Source organism: Gadus morhua, chromosome 14 (genome assembly GCF_902167405.1).
Source record: "Gadus morhua chromosome 14, gadMor3.0, whole genome shotgun sequence".
NCBI lineage: Eukaryota > Metazoa > Chordata > Actinopteri > Gadiformes > Gadidae > Gadus > Gadus morhua.
Genome location: NC_044061.1, coordinates 23,252,491 through 23,265,462, shown reverse-complemented (window position 1 = coordinate 23,265,462; position 12,972 = coordinate 23,252,491). Strand labels below are relative to the sequence as shown.

Genomic DNA, 12,972 nt, shown 5'->3' with positions numbered 1-12,972 from the left:
CAGACAAATACGTAACAAAATTTAGATAGTGGCATGCAAGTTAAATCTCGGTGTTAAATATAAATTAAATGGATTGCAATACTGCTACTACCCTCAAATTGTGCTTTATTACATGCATTCACAACCAAAACATATGCAACATTTCAGTATGCAGTTTACTGTAATTGCCAATCAAGGCGTGATAGCTTGTATAAATACATGCTATCAATTATTATAACGCTAACGCATTGCAGTTCATTGAAAGTGAATTAGGTTTTTAAACGAAAGATTTCAGATATACATTGGTCAAATAAATTGTCACTACAAGTGTCTCCGCATTGCTTCTGGTATGGCCAAGGATTTGTTTACAAGTTAGTTAGTTGTAAAGGTGGTGAAAGTCAGCAGCAGCAGCAGCAGGCCAGCTCGACGCCCCATTATAAGAACCTCATTACTTATGCAGAAAACGTGACGTCATATCTCCAGGCTACCGTGTTGCGCGCTCTAGCAACAGACTGTCCGCGAGCTTCTTATGGGGACGGAAAGAGCGCGGTGAGAGAGTATCTGTGTGTCGCTAAGCTAATCATCTCATACCGCTTAGCTAGGTAGATATAATTTAATATGTCTGATATCAACATCATGTCGGAGGATACCGAGGAGACAAAAGTGACGGAAGAGGCCGAGGTCGACGAGAAAGTAAGTTGACAGCTCATTGTCACGCTAACGGTGCCCTGGCTAGCAGTGGCTAATTGCTACAAGCTAACTCTCATATATACTTTAGCTTGACAGCTGCTAGCCTCCTCGGCCCCCTAGCTGCTAGCCTCTTGTGTTGACATGCATGCCGAGGTCAGTAGTCGTGTCAGTCGAGCGATAAGAAGGGCGGGCCGGTGTTTGGATAGATCAGTTAAATGGTTGCTACATAATCAATACATAGGCATCGGTACACGGCTAACCGGTAGCGTTAGCCCAGGTGCTATCGACCCGCACGGACTGTCCGCCCGCGGGGTTAGGGTTAGCCTACATATCTTGGCCTACATGACTTGTCTTTAAACATGTTGGCCCTGGCTTGGAGGTTCAGCGGACTGTTGTTCGTATCTTATCTCAAACGGCAGAACGAGGACAGATCAGCTCTGCTGTCGTGTTTCTCCTGGCCCAGTGTTCAACATGTTTCAGTCGTGCACATCTGAACCCAACCGCTACGCCTGCGTTGCCCGGAGCACGACTGATCATCACATTGGGAATAGAATGGGTCAGATGTTGAGATTGTTGACGTGTCAATAGTCCCAACATGCCTTTTATAACTAAAGTAACTAGTGTTAACATGTCAAGAGACTCAACATGTCTCCTCACTACAAGTAGCTTTTGTTGAAATGTCAATCGTTTTTCTCCTGGCCCAGTGTGGCCCAACATGATTTAGTCGTGCATATCTGAACCCGCACCCGCTACGACTGCGTTGCCCGCAGCAAAACTGATCATCACATGGGGAAAATAATGTTAAGATGGCTTCTGCATGACTTGTGTTGGGTGTTTGCAACTCCCTACGAGATAGGCGTGTTGTCAAGAGGCCCAACAAGTCAATAATGTTCACATGCCTAGGCTCAACATGTTTCACCACTAGAAGTAAATAATATTGACGTGTCAAGAGACTCAACATGTCACTATGAAATGAAATCAGACTGAGTTAGCGAGTGTTGACATCATCAAGAGACTCAACATGTAATATCGCTACAAGTCACTGTCTGTTGACATTCATATTCTTTTTCAGGATGAAAAGGTGATCAGTCCTGAAAGGGCAGAAGAGGCCAAATTGAAGTCCAGGTATCCAAGTCTAGCACATAAACCCGGAGGTTCAGATCTTCTCCGCAAGCGGCTGCAGAAGGGAGTAAGTGGTTCACCTCTTCAGTTATTTTAAAATAACTATCAGCATATATGACGCAACAATGTATTTACTAATATATATGTAAAGTAATATTCTACGACTTGACTAAATGACTTCATTACCTTACCTGGAGAGGAAATCAATAACCAGCCTTTTAAACATGTTGAATGATATGCAATTATATGTTTTAATCCCTGCCCCACTATCAACAATGTGTTTAATACTTTAATCAACGGCTTACATCTTTAAGAGCCATCTTACAACTAATGTGCTTTACTTTTCTTAGCATCTGATTTGCAATAAATTATTCATGATTGACTTCATGTTCGACTTCATGTTCAAGTAGGGATGTTGTTCTGCAATGAAGGAAATGGGATAACAAGCTCCACAAAGAACCGGTCTGTGTGGTCAAACTGTAACATCCGTCTCTCCTGGCTTCCTGTCCCCATCTCCGTACTGATGACGCACATTGATTCCAACACACCAAAGTTCTATACTGCTATTGTTTACATTTGTTGCAGGCGGCACGCTATATGCTCTAAGGCAGAATCTGTACACGGAAGTAATTTCTTTAAACTTTTAGTGAAGCCGGGAGAAACGGCTACGTTGGTCTGCTCAAACAGACCGGTTGGAATCTTCTAATAAAGTTTGAAAATCATGTACTGTACGTTTTTGAATTGAAAAATAAGGTAGAACCCAAAACATTGCCACCACTAACGCCGTTTCATTATCTCCACAGCAAAAGTACTTTGACTCTGGCGACTACAACATGGCCAAAGCCAAGATCAAGAACAAGCAGCTTCCAACAGCTGCTCCGGAGAAGACTGAGATCACCACGGGAGACCACATCCCCACGCCACAAGACCTGCCCCAGAGGAAACCATCCCTGGTGGCCAGCAAACTGGCCGGCTGAGTTCCCCTTCAAAGCAAGAACCAAGGCCCTGCATCAGCTCCCTGTACCTCTCCACACTCCTATAAAACACCTACACAGGAACCTACACACACACCCACACCCACTTAAATACACCCCCCCACACACACACTTATATATACACACACACACACGCACGCTTCCCATAACACAACCAGTCCCTTGGCCTGACCCCGCCCAAATGTAACCCTAGCGATCAGAAAGCCAACTGGCTAACCCGAGACCCCTCCCAGCACTCCCACCTGCTGTTTGGGTCCTCCTGCCTTCCTTTCTCCCCTCTACTCTCCCTCCTCATCCAAGCTGACGCACTTGTTTTCCTATCCCTGTTTTCTCCCTTGATCCACTGCCCGCATGTATATGCTTCTGTGAAAGTCCTGCCATCCTTATGGTTGACGTGATCAGAATGAGAACCCAGTTTCTTTTTGTGTAGTCGGAGGGTTCCAGTATAAAGACACCCCTCCATTGTTTATCAAAATGTACATATTCTCCCTTTGGCACAAAGGAAGACATCGGCTTTTAGTAACTTTTACTTTAGAGTTGTATAATTCACTGTATGTCCTAAATTATGCTCCTAATGTGCTTTAGTGACTCACTGCAAATATTAACCACCTCCACTGGTCGTGGCAAAGATCACATGCTTTTCTTTCCTTTCTTCTCCTCTTTCCTCTGTTCTATAATGGAGAACGTGGGTGTACAAGACAGACTACGTGTCAGAGGCCATGGTGTTGTACCAAACTGCATGTGGGTCAAAAGGGCTCCATTAGAATAAGACCTTCCATTTCCAAGCTGAAACACTAGCGCTCTGAACAGACGGACACGCGTATATGCCAACAGAATCAGGGGCTGCAAATGGCATGAAGGAAGTACCTTCAGGTCTGTTTCAATATTCAACCTTGAAGAGGGTGTAAAGTCTGACCTAATTAACCCTGTTAACCGCTGTCTCTGCAACTCCCATCTTTGTCCCTCGGGATCCCTGTTGCTCTTCAAAAGTCCAGAATTTAAAAGGCATTGTTTTACAGAAGGAATTAATCACAGACTGGAGCACTTCTGTCCACCGTCCGGTCAAAAGTCAACATCCAAACTGCATCCCAATGCCTGACCCATAAACATAGCAGGCTCGTGCTCGTGGTGGGCTCAGGACCCTGAACACACAGTAGGCTGTATGAATGTAGAGCTATTGTAGCTTAGCAGAGTCAATAACTAATGTGCTAATCAAACGTTATTATTGCTGGTATTTCTCGATGCTCTAAAACCAAACGTGAAATTTTGTGGCTTTCGAGGTGCGTGAGGGAGGCGGGGAGAAGGCCGCAGAGGATGTGAACATTGACACGTGTGTGCTGATGGATCACATGGTTGTCAGTGGTCTAAAGGCTCTGCTGTCGGGACTAATGATGTTTGCTCTGCACAATTTGGTCCTTGCGTGGTTCACCATATCAAACGCCGCTCATTTGCAGAGCTCTCCCAGTCATGGTAACAGATCAGTGATCAGATCAAGAGAATGCATAACTTTATAGATCAATGCTCCGATAGCTGGGACCACCACACCGCTAGCCAGCAGATTAACATAATGGAAGAGAGTGGCGGCAGTGGTTGAGAGAACGCAGGACCTCCAGACTGATGATAGGTTGACCGGCCCTCAGGGCCAGCTCTAGAGCTGTTGCTGATTGTTTGCCCTCTTCGTCGGTCAGAGTTGTGGAGCACTGAATCTGCCTGCGCTGTGCATGTACAGGCTGCCCGGCTGTCACGTTGTGCCATTTTGTTTTGTAAATAAAATAGTTTTGCACAAATGTGTCAATTTAGACGCCTTTATTTTCTGAATTTGGTCTTGTAAAAAGTGTTTTTTAAGATGAATAGGTTTCATTGGTAAGTCAACACATAAACCTATAAAGGGGTCATGTTCTGTGTTATCTGCCCCCTGATGTCAAACTTTTAATCGATATTTATGTTTGTCTGCAAATATATCTATAAATAAATGTGTCTGTGTGTATATATATATATATATATATATAAATATATATGTGTGTCTATAAATATATATATGAACTATATTATATATATATAAATATATACAGAGAGAGGTATAATCGATATATTATCGATATAAATTATATCCATCTAATATAAAATTGTCAACTGCCTCCCGAGTCCACGCCCATACACTGTGACGTCACTGTGACCACGGTGGGGCGCCATTTGACAGGTTTAGGAAGCCAGTGATTCATTGTATCCATCATACCCAGAATGCAAAGTGAGACGCCAAAAAATCGGGCTTTTCAGGTGATGTGGGTGATAATGCAACGTCTTTAAGACAGTATCAAAAATATTAGCCCTCTGGTCCCAGTATTGACCGTCTACCGATTCCCATGCAGAACCGCGGCTGACTGATCTTGTAGCATTTAGGAAGGACAGCGAGACCACCACCATGGCAGCATCGGAGCTTTACACAAAGGTAAAGGAGGGCTATACTAACGTTGCGATGCCGCTGATCCTGTCATGAACATTGGCATGTTCTTCTGAAGAGAGGCATGCTTTCCAAATCTGCTAAGATGTTTTCTACACAGCTGTGTTTGTGGGTCTGTGCGTGCGTGTGTGTGTGTGTATGTGTCTTGTGTTTCTGCTTGTGTGCGTGTCTGCTTACGCGGCAAAATTAATTCTTCGTTTTTGCGAGCTCGGCGATGGTTTCCAATGAATGGGAAGGTTTGAAAGGTGGCCGTGTGCTCCCATAACAGCGGCCCGACCAGCAGCATGCTGTGCAGCAGGGTCTAAATATAGATGGGTGGTTTAACGTTGCAAAGGGTGCAGCTGACAAAGCTCACAGATGCGGCAGAGGTCCACCACTACTTCATGCTTCCGTCCCGACTGTCAACGCACTGGGACGGATTATTTAGACCAAGTTAAAACGCTCTGATTCGGTGTATTTGGTCTATTTTGGTGTGCAAAGCCTGTGCGTTTATTCTGCCATCGGTGTTGTTATTGAGCGTCCGCCGCTCGGCCTTGTTATTCTGCATGGGCTCTCACTGGAGGCCGTCAGAGATGATGCATAGGCGGTGCCAGCCTTTCAGGAGACTCGGTCATATGCCCCTTTTACCCTTTTACATCATTTGGCACATTATATTTGGACAAGTGACATAGCTTAGGCTAAATAAAACACAACGACTTGTATAGCGGTTTATTTTACAAAACGATTTGTCAGCCTCCGTGTATAACTATCTTATGAGTCTTTGTCGCTCGGGTACCAAAGCGAAGTGAGTTTTATATTGGATGTTTTAGTCGGTGGATATTCGTGCTACTATTTACAACAGCCTATGAGTTGCTGAGTCCCATATGATAGAATTGTTTTGTTGTTTTGAAATCAGGGGACAATGAAGAACAATTCACATCCTTTTGATTTCAATTTCTGAGATACTTTTAATACAAAGGAGGGCCAATATTTGTCCTCTGTAATCGTGGAGAGTTGTACCTCCATATAATGCACAGCAACAACTTGCATTTATTACAATACTATTTGTAATTCCTTTCAATAAGTCTGAAATATGACAGCTGTCAGACCCTGTTACCCACAGAGGTCAAACCCAATTTCATCTCTGCTTTGTTGTCCCGCTCTTAATTTTTCCATGTCCTCTTTTTAAAAAAGGTATACTCATTTTATGTATCTTGCCAAATTGAATAGCTCATGGACCATGTGACCCACAGATGTCAACCAACCTTATTCCCTACAGGCCGATTCACACCCTACGGTAAATACAGATTGGAACCCTTTCGTCTGGTCCCGGAGGTCGTTTTGTCCGTCCATGGGTCCGTCGCCTCTGAGCTTATGAATCCGGAGTGCTCCGGGAGAACCGGAGCACTACCAACGGAAATCGAGGCGGCAGTATAGAGTCAGAAGTCAGACCATTCGCGAAATTAGCGAGAGTAGTATAATAACTGATATGTAGGCCTATACATATATTGTGTTGAACGTTTTATACTTATATTATGCTATATACCTTACCATGTTATTTTATTGTTCGCCTGCTATGGCAATGAGTTGTAACTGGTCATTTAACAATGGCGCAACATTTTGAGGAGAGAATCTGCGGGTTGGTGAGGGGTGTCACATGCCAACGTTGCGTAGGCCCACACTTTTTGCGCCTTTTTTGCCAATTTTGGATGACACAAAGCAAAATCATCTCCTCTACAGATGCCATGTTTGCGATTGTCGATGCCTGTAATTTGTGATACGACAATCAATGCCCTCCAGAGGATGTATTGCGTAACATCCATAACAACGCTGAAACCGGAAGGGTAGCCCGGAGACAACGTTTGGTATGGACGGGCGAATTTCGTCCGGATACGGAGGTATGAATCGGTCTTTAGCAGTTGCGAAGGAAAGCCTTTTGCACTTATTCACATTCGAATAAAGTATTGGGAAATGAGAGGATGACGATTTTTATTTATCGTCCCCCAATAACAGAAACATTAACCCATTGTAACATGTGAATAATGAATATGCTGTTGAAAATAGAGAAAAACGAACATCCACCCAATATCCAAAGTGAAACCAACTTTACTGCGTTCGGGTACCACGTTGATGGTGCAATTAGAGCTGACGTCACTGCTCTGCTGATGACAGTATGCCTACTGGGACGTTCCCATCTTGTCCATAAGGCAAGAGCTGGAAGCTGGAGGCCAATTGATCGGGTTGACCTGAAGGGAGGGAGCGGTCAAAAAGATAATGCCAACCAGGAATGTACTGGTCTCTTGGTCTCATGTTGTGGTTTATTGAAAGCTCTATTCTTAAATGAGTGAGTGTGAATGTGGGTGTGAGAGAGGTTTGCTGCTGCTGCATGACCGCCCTTTTTGATTTCCCTGGTTAATCGGAGGCTGGAGGAACAACTCTGCTCTTTGTGAACATTGATGAGCCTTGGCTCTCGCTGAGAACTCCACCGTACACAACGTCGCTTCATCAGGTTTCTGCTCATGTCGGCTGTGACCATGCAGGACTAGGAGAGAGCTGCATTCATTTGAAGTGAGGCTGGAGTCTGAGACGAGGGTGGAAGCATTTGACTGTGAGAGTTGAGGGTTGACGTCGGAGTGCGATCGTCGTAGCTTCCCCTGGGGCTAAGCTCTCAGCTAAGGTGTTCTTGAACACATCCAAATGAAAACACAGTTTGACTGACAGCAAAAGTAAATAAGAAAAAATCAAAAAGTTGGTACATGCAATTAATAGTGCTAGAAGAATGCTGCTGGCTTTCACAAAAACCATGAACACCTCTATCCTCTTCGTTGGCTTGTAGATGGGATGCAGTCTAGATGGAGGTCAGTGCTGATTGGCTGAAGGAGGAAGCTAGAGGACAGCCCATAATGCACACGCAACCCATAATAAAACGTCTAACAGAAGGTGGTTTGTCTACAGCCTGACGGACTGTGGACATAGTGGATGTGTCGCAGAACAAATGTTTCTTGAGGAAAATAAAATAACAGAGTAGAACTAAAATAGATTTTTAGAGGCTACCTTTTGTTGCGTGATCTGGTGAATGCTAGATCTAGGAAAGTGTGTTTTCCTTTTTGTGGCCCTAATGAAAAACATGTGCATTGGATTACCATGATAACCCAGTTAAAGTAATTGCATAGGTACGCAGTGGATCCAGTAGCAGTTGGTCTTTATATCAGACATTATTGAATACTGGCAAACACACATAGGTGGACAATTTCTGGCGAAGCTCCCTTTAGTGAGGTTGACCAAACTGAGTTATGACCTATATTTACCAAATTGTGTCTCTGCCTTATAGGCCTATCAAATGTATTTTGTCTCCATGTGATGTTCTTATTGAGCTTTAATGTAATTTTGTAAGAACAAAATTGAGGGAAAAACCAACCTATCAACCTATCGATCAACCTCCCATCTAACGGCTGACACAGTCAGCTACCAGGCGTTATTAAGAGAGCTTTATGAAAAAGCCCGGTGTGTCTGTGCATTGTTTGTGTGTTTGTCTGCCCTTAGAACTCATGTGATGGTGGGCGGGAGATGTTCTCTTTTGACTGACGGCCCACATGACAAATCTGAGCAGGGTTTTATGACGGAAGTACGTCTCCATGGGAACTTCGAGGATCGCTGTCTGGAGACACAATGAGACGGTCTCATCTGAGAGGAAGTTCCAGGCTTTGCCGTTGAAATTGATTAGTTTGTCCGGTCTTGTGGAGTTCTTGGCTGGAGTCTTCCAGAGGGCAGGCTGTGGTTCAGCATGAGATAGAACTCTGTTGGAGACAATATGAACCAGGAATTGTATTATATGTTCGTAAAAGTAAGTTCTTCTTCTGTTTTCAATGACTGTGCGAGACCTATGTGGTGTAATGGATTCTGAGTTGATTTGGCTGAAAGGACGGTGCTTGATTATTTCATTACACAGCTTTAACATGTTCTCCAATCTAACTTGCTGTAGCTCACTCCGGCTACATGCTAGGCTCTGACACACCCTTTCTACAGTGATGGCCGTGTAGCTGGATGTCCTTTTAGGTTAAAAATACAGACTAATCTATGAATCATTTTTTGTGTTTTTGGTACTGTTCTGTAGATGACTCTTGGACAGTAGACACAAGGGTTTGAGACCCAACATTAGAACTTCGATTGAAACAATGGTCACGTTTTAAAACCTGAAATGGGGTTTGGACATCTTGTTTTCATGTCAGATATGCAATTATTATGTATTTTAATCATTTTCCATTTAAGCGTTAAGTCTGAGAAAATGTTAAAAAGGCAGATAGAACATAGAACTTCCGAGTCCAGCAGGTCTCAGATACTACACTGCTGGTGTCCTGACATCTTTAGCTTTGTAGCGACTAGTGACCCAGCACTGGCTGAACTAACTAGCTAGGGTTCACCAGAGCTCTCGGTAGGAGACCACCATAGATCTGCTTTGGCAAAGTATGGTTGATCACTAGGCTGATGCTGGTCTCTTTCCCCCCCCCTTGGTTCCAGTCCAGAGAAGACCAACGTGGAGTTATGTGACGCTGGCCATCAGACTGGGTCCGCTCAGCTGAGGAGAAAAACAGCAGATTCTCACATGAGTTGGGTCATGTGATGTTCATTCTGGGGCCCTGTTGTGAGCCTTGTTGGAAATATGTAGTACCGCTTTGTAGTGTATTCAAGCAGATACAGTTGGAAGCAGTATTGCTGTTGGCTTCTCTGGCTGAAGATCGGTTTATTACTGTTATACACAAAAGCCTGAATGTGCTGTGCTGAGAGACTGACTCAAAGTTCTTTCTACTATTAATAAACCTACGCTTTACTTTTTATTACATAACTATACAAAATGATTCCCTTATATCTCTTAAGATAAATGATTTGTGATGTTTGCCAATGCATAGTACAATGTGATTTATCATCGTTGACTTTAGCAGTTTGGTTGTCCTGCTAAATCGATAAAACAAATATGGTTAAAGCATGTTTTATAGCATAAATTGGATTCCTCCAGAAACCTTTTGATGTGAAAGACCTTAAGATGCATCGATTTGGTGCCCCGTATGTTGAGTCACTTGAGGCCTTCAGGGAACCTTTGGCAGAGCAGTGAGAGCTCAGCACTCAGCCTTACCGCGGCTAATTCCCTCTAATCTGCTGTTGACTTTGTGAAGATTTGTCAACATTTCCGGTGGCCACCACAGCAGCCCCCTTAGCTTCTGTCCTCTGACCTTCTCCGCGTTCGAGGTCACCCTTTTTTCACGCGTTAAAGTCACCTTCTGTGACCTTCACACTCATACCCCCAGTCCACTCAAAGGTCATCCAGCAGGGGAAGAGGTTCAGGCATACGTGTTTAGAATGGGCCCTAAAAAGCACAAATGAGTTTGTGTTTCATGTTCATGAAGTCTAATTCATGAATAGTATGTTTTGGTTTGGACTTCTGTCCTGGCAAGGCCAAGACCTCAGGTTGATTGTACGAACATCCTTCTACGCCGTTGGCAGAACTTCTACATCTGCAGTGTTCTGCTGTGCTGTTGGTCACCTACTGCCTCGTACAGATTTATTGAGACTCAAGATATGTACAAAGTTGTAGATGTAGGATTGGTAGTTGAGCTGATACCATGGCACCAGTTCATAGGCTGGTGACCAACAAAAACTACATTTCTGAGCTGAAGATCCATTTCAGGATGATCAAAAATGAATATTGTTCTTGTTCAATATCATGTATTTAGTTTAAATATCATGGATAATTTTCACAAAAGAGCAATATCATATAGTTTGTTTTCTTCAGATGTACTCCATGTACATCTGAATTCTAATAATATTACTACGAAAACAAATTGTTGCAGTATGGGGTAAAGGTTAATTGCGTGTGCATGCGTGTGCTTTCGTGCATGCATGCACACGTTACATACATGTGTGTGGGCATATCATTTACGTGGCGGTGTGGTTGACTTGGATCAGATCAGCCGGTGTTGATCCCAGACTAAGCCGAATGATCCAGTCCTAATTCGTTCTCTCAGTTCGAGAAACAGGCCGACCAGCCGCCAAGTCAACAGCAGCCAGAGGACCTCAGCCTCAGCGCTAGCTTCTCATCTCCCGTCTGATCTGTGAACCGCGGTGCTGCTGCTAAGAGGGCCCAGGCTCTGCCAATTTACTGAGTGGATCCGAGTTCCTCTGAATGTACATTTCTCCCCAGATTTCCTCCTCTCACTAATTGGTAATGTTATGGGAAATAACAGTGACCATATTCATTCAAGGTTTATTTTAAAATAAAACTAGTTTTATGAATAGGATTCATGTACATATCTAATGTGATCAACTATAGACAGATATGTGGTTATTATACAGTGGTTATAGGCCTATATCATATGTGCCATTTGTTCCCTTTTATCTATTGAAAAATGATCTTCAATAGATAAAAAAATAGAATGATAATGGATAAAATTATCTTCCTTGAATTTGATGTACTTCACATGGATTACATTGTTATTGATTGATTTCATAAGCGTGGAAGCATTTCTGGATTTTCCCATGATCAGTAAAAAGTAATTTCCTGATCACATTAGGTGATGACAGTAAGCATAGCTGTGTAATGACTCAGCTTAAATGGTAAATACAACATTTGTTTTCTCTTGACATTCCTACACGGAAGACCGGCACAGGCTAGAGCACAATTTGGACAGCAACATCATAATGAACTCGGTCCAATCAAACACATTTTCTGCACATTCTGTTCAGGGAGATGAAGCAACAAGAGGTTTGCAGATAAAACGTAGGGCGGGGACTCAGGGAGTAGACCATCTTAAGCCAGTAATCACATTTCATTAAATAAAAGATCCTTTGACTCAGGTCGATACTGTTTTCTTTTCTGTGTCATTGGACATCAAAGTTCTGTGTATGTTAGATCCTGCCTCTCTTGTTGCAATGCTATCACAGGAAGTTGCAAATCCACTCCCTCAAGCATGTTTTAAAGGTAGGGTAGGCAGGATCAACCAGAGGGAGGGTAGGTATCCAACCAAAATGATCCCTTTCGGCCTTCCTCCAAATAATGTGTTGAAGTTTCTAGCTGTAGTTCTCCTTGTGGCAGATTGCGTGCAAGGTTGCGATGTACGTAGGTATGCCATCCAATCATTTCCTGCAGGCCAAAATAATTGAATTTACCGGCCTGCAAGAGCCACAGATGTAGGATTTTTGTCTTTCTGTATTGTCAGAGCACGTGATTTATCGATTTCTGTCGGGGTGCAAAAATACTACGCAAAGAAATTGCCTACCCCAGCTTTAAGTGTGACAAAGCTTTATTTATTTTGTATGATTTTAATCCCATGCACATTGACTGTGTCCTTACTTGTCTTACTCGTCGTCTTCATGGTATCAAGTGAGCAGGGAATGCATCAGAGACACTCGGCTGTTCAGCTTGGATGTATAATGAGAGCGAAGTATTTTTCATGCATGTAAAAATGGCCGCACGTTGGTTTCAATGCAACTGGCTGGTCCAACACTTTGCGTAATGGGCTCACCACCGGTTGTGCCAGGTTTAAGACGTCTCAGAGCTGGTGGGTTGAGTGCTCCCAATTAACACCTTCCCTGCTCTTCCCTAGAGCCCACCCGTTGACACAAACAAGGTGTGTGTGGGTGGGTGGGTGTGTTGAGAGCAGTGAAAGAGTCCTAGCAGGGATAGAAGTCGCAGGCAGTGTACGAGCTAAGGCGTTCTCAGTTGAGGTCATTCCTTTATTATTGGTCGAAGCA

At 43.5% G+C, this 12,972-nt stretch overlaps 2 protein-coding genes across 15 annotated transcripts in view; both read left to right on the top strand.

Annotated features, from left to right (window-relative positions):
• The first annotated feature begins 388 nt into the window (after positions 1 to 388).
• Positions 389 to 4,585, top strand: arpp19a (cAMP-regulated phosphoprotein 19a). Its single transcript, XM_030378012.1, has 3 exons — positions 389 to 672; positions 1,742 to 1,858; positions 2,595 to 4,585. Exons 1-3 carry the CDS (start codon positions 598 to 600, stop codon positions 2,766 to 2,768), a joined length of 366 nt encoding a protein of 121 aa, XP_030233872.1. The 5' UTR covers positions 389 to 597; the 3' UTR covers positions 2,769 to 4,585.
• Positions 4,586 to 4,982: 397 nt separating this feature from the next.
• myo5aa (myosin VAa) overlaps positions 4,983 to 12,972 on the top strand; it is a 66,093-nt gene continuing 58,103 nt past the window's right edge. For 6 of the 14 annotated variants that reach the window (XM_030377453.1, XM_030377445.1, XM_030377440.1 and 3 more), the window contains exon 1: positions 8,711 to 9,070. In XM_030377453.1, coding sequence (XP_030233313.1) covers positions 9,038 to 9,070 — 33 coding nt within the window. In that variant the 5' untranslated portion in view covers positions 8,711 to 9,037. Of the gene's footprint in view, positions 5,236 to 8,708; positions 9,071 to 12,972 lie in introns of those variants that run through there. The other 8 variants (XM_030377446.1, XM_030377443.1, XM_030377448.1 and 5 more) reach the window with 6 other exon arrangements.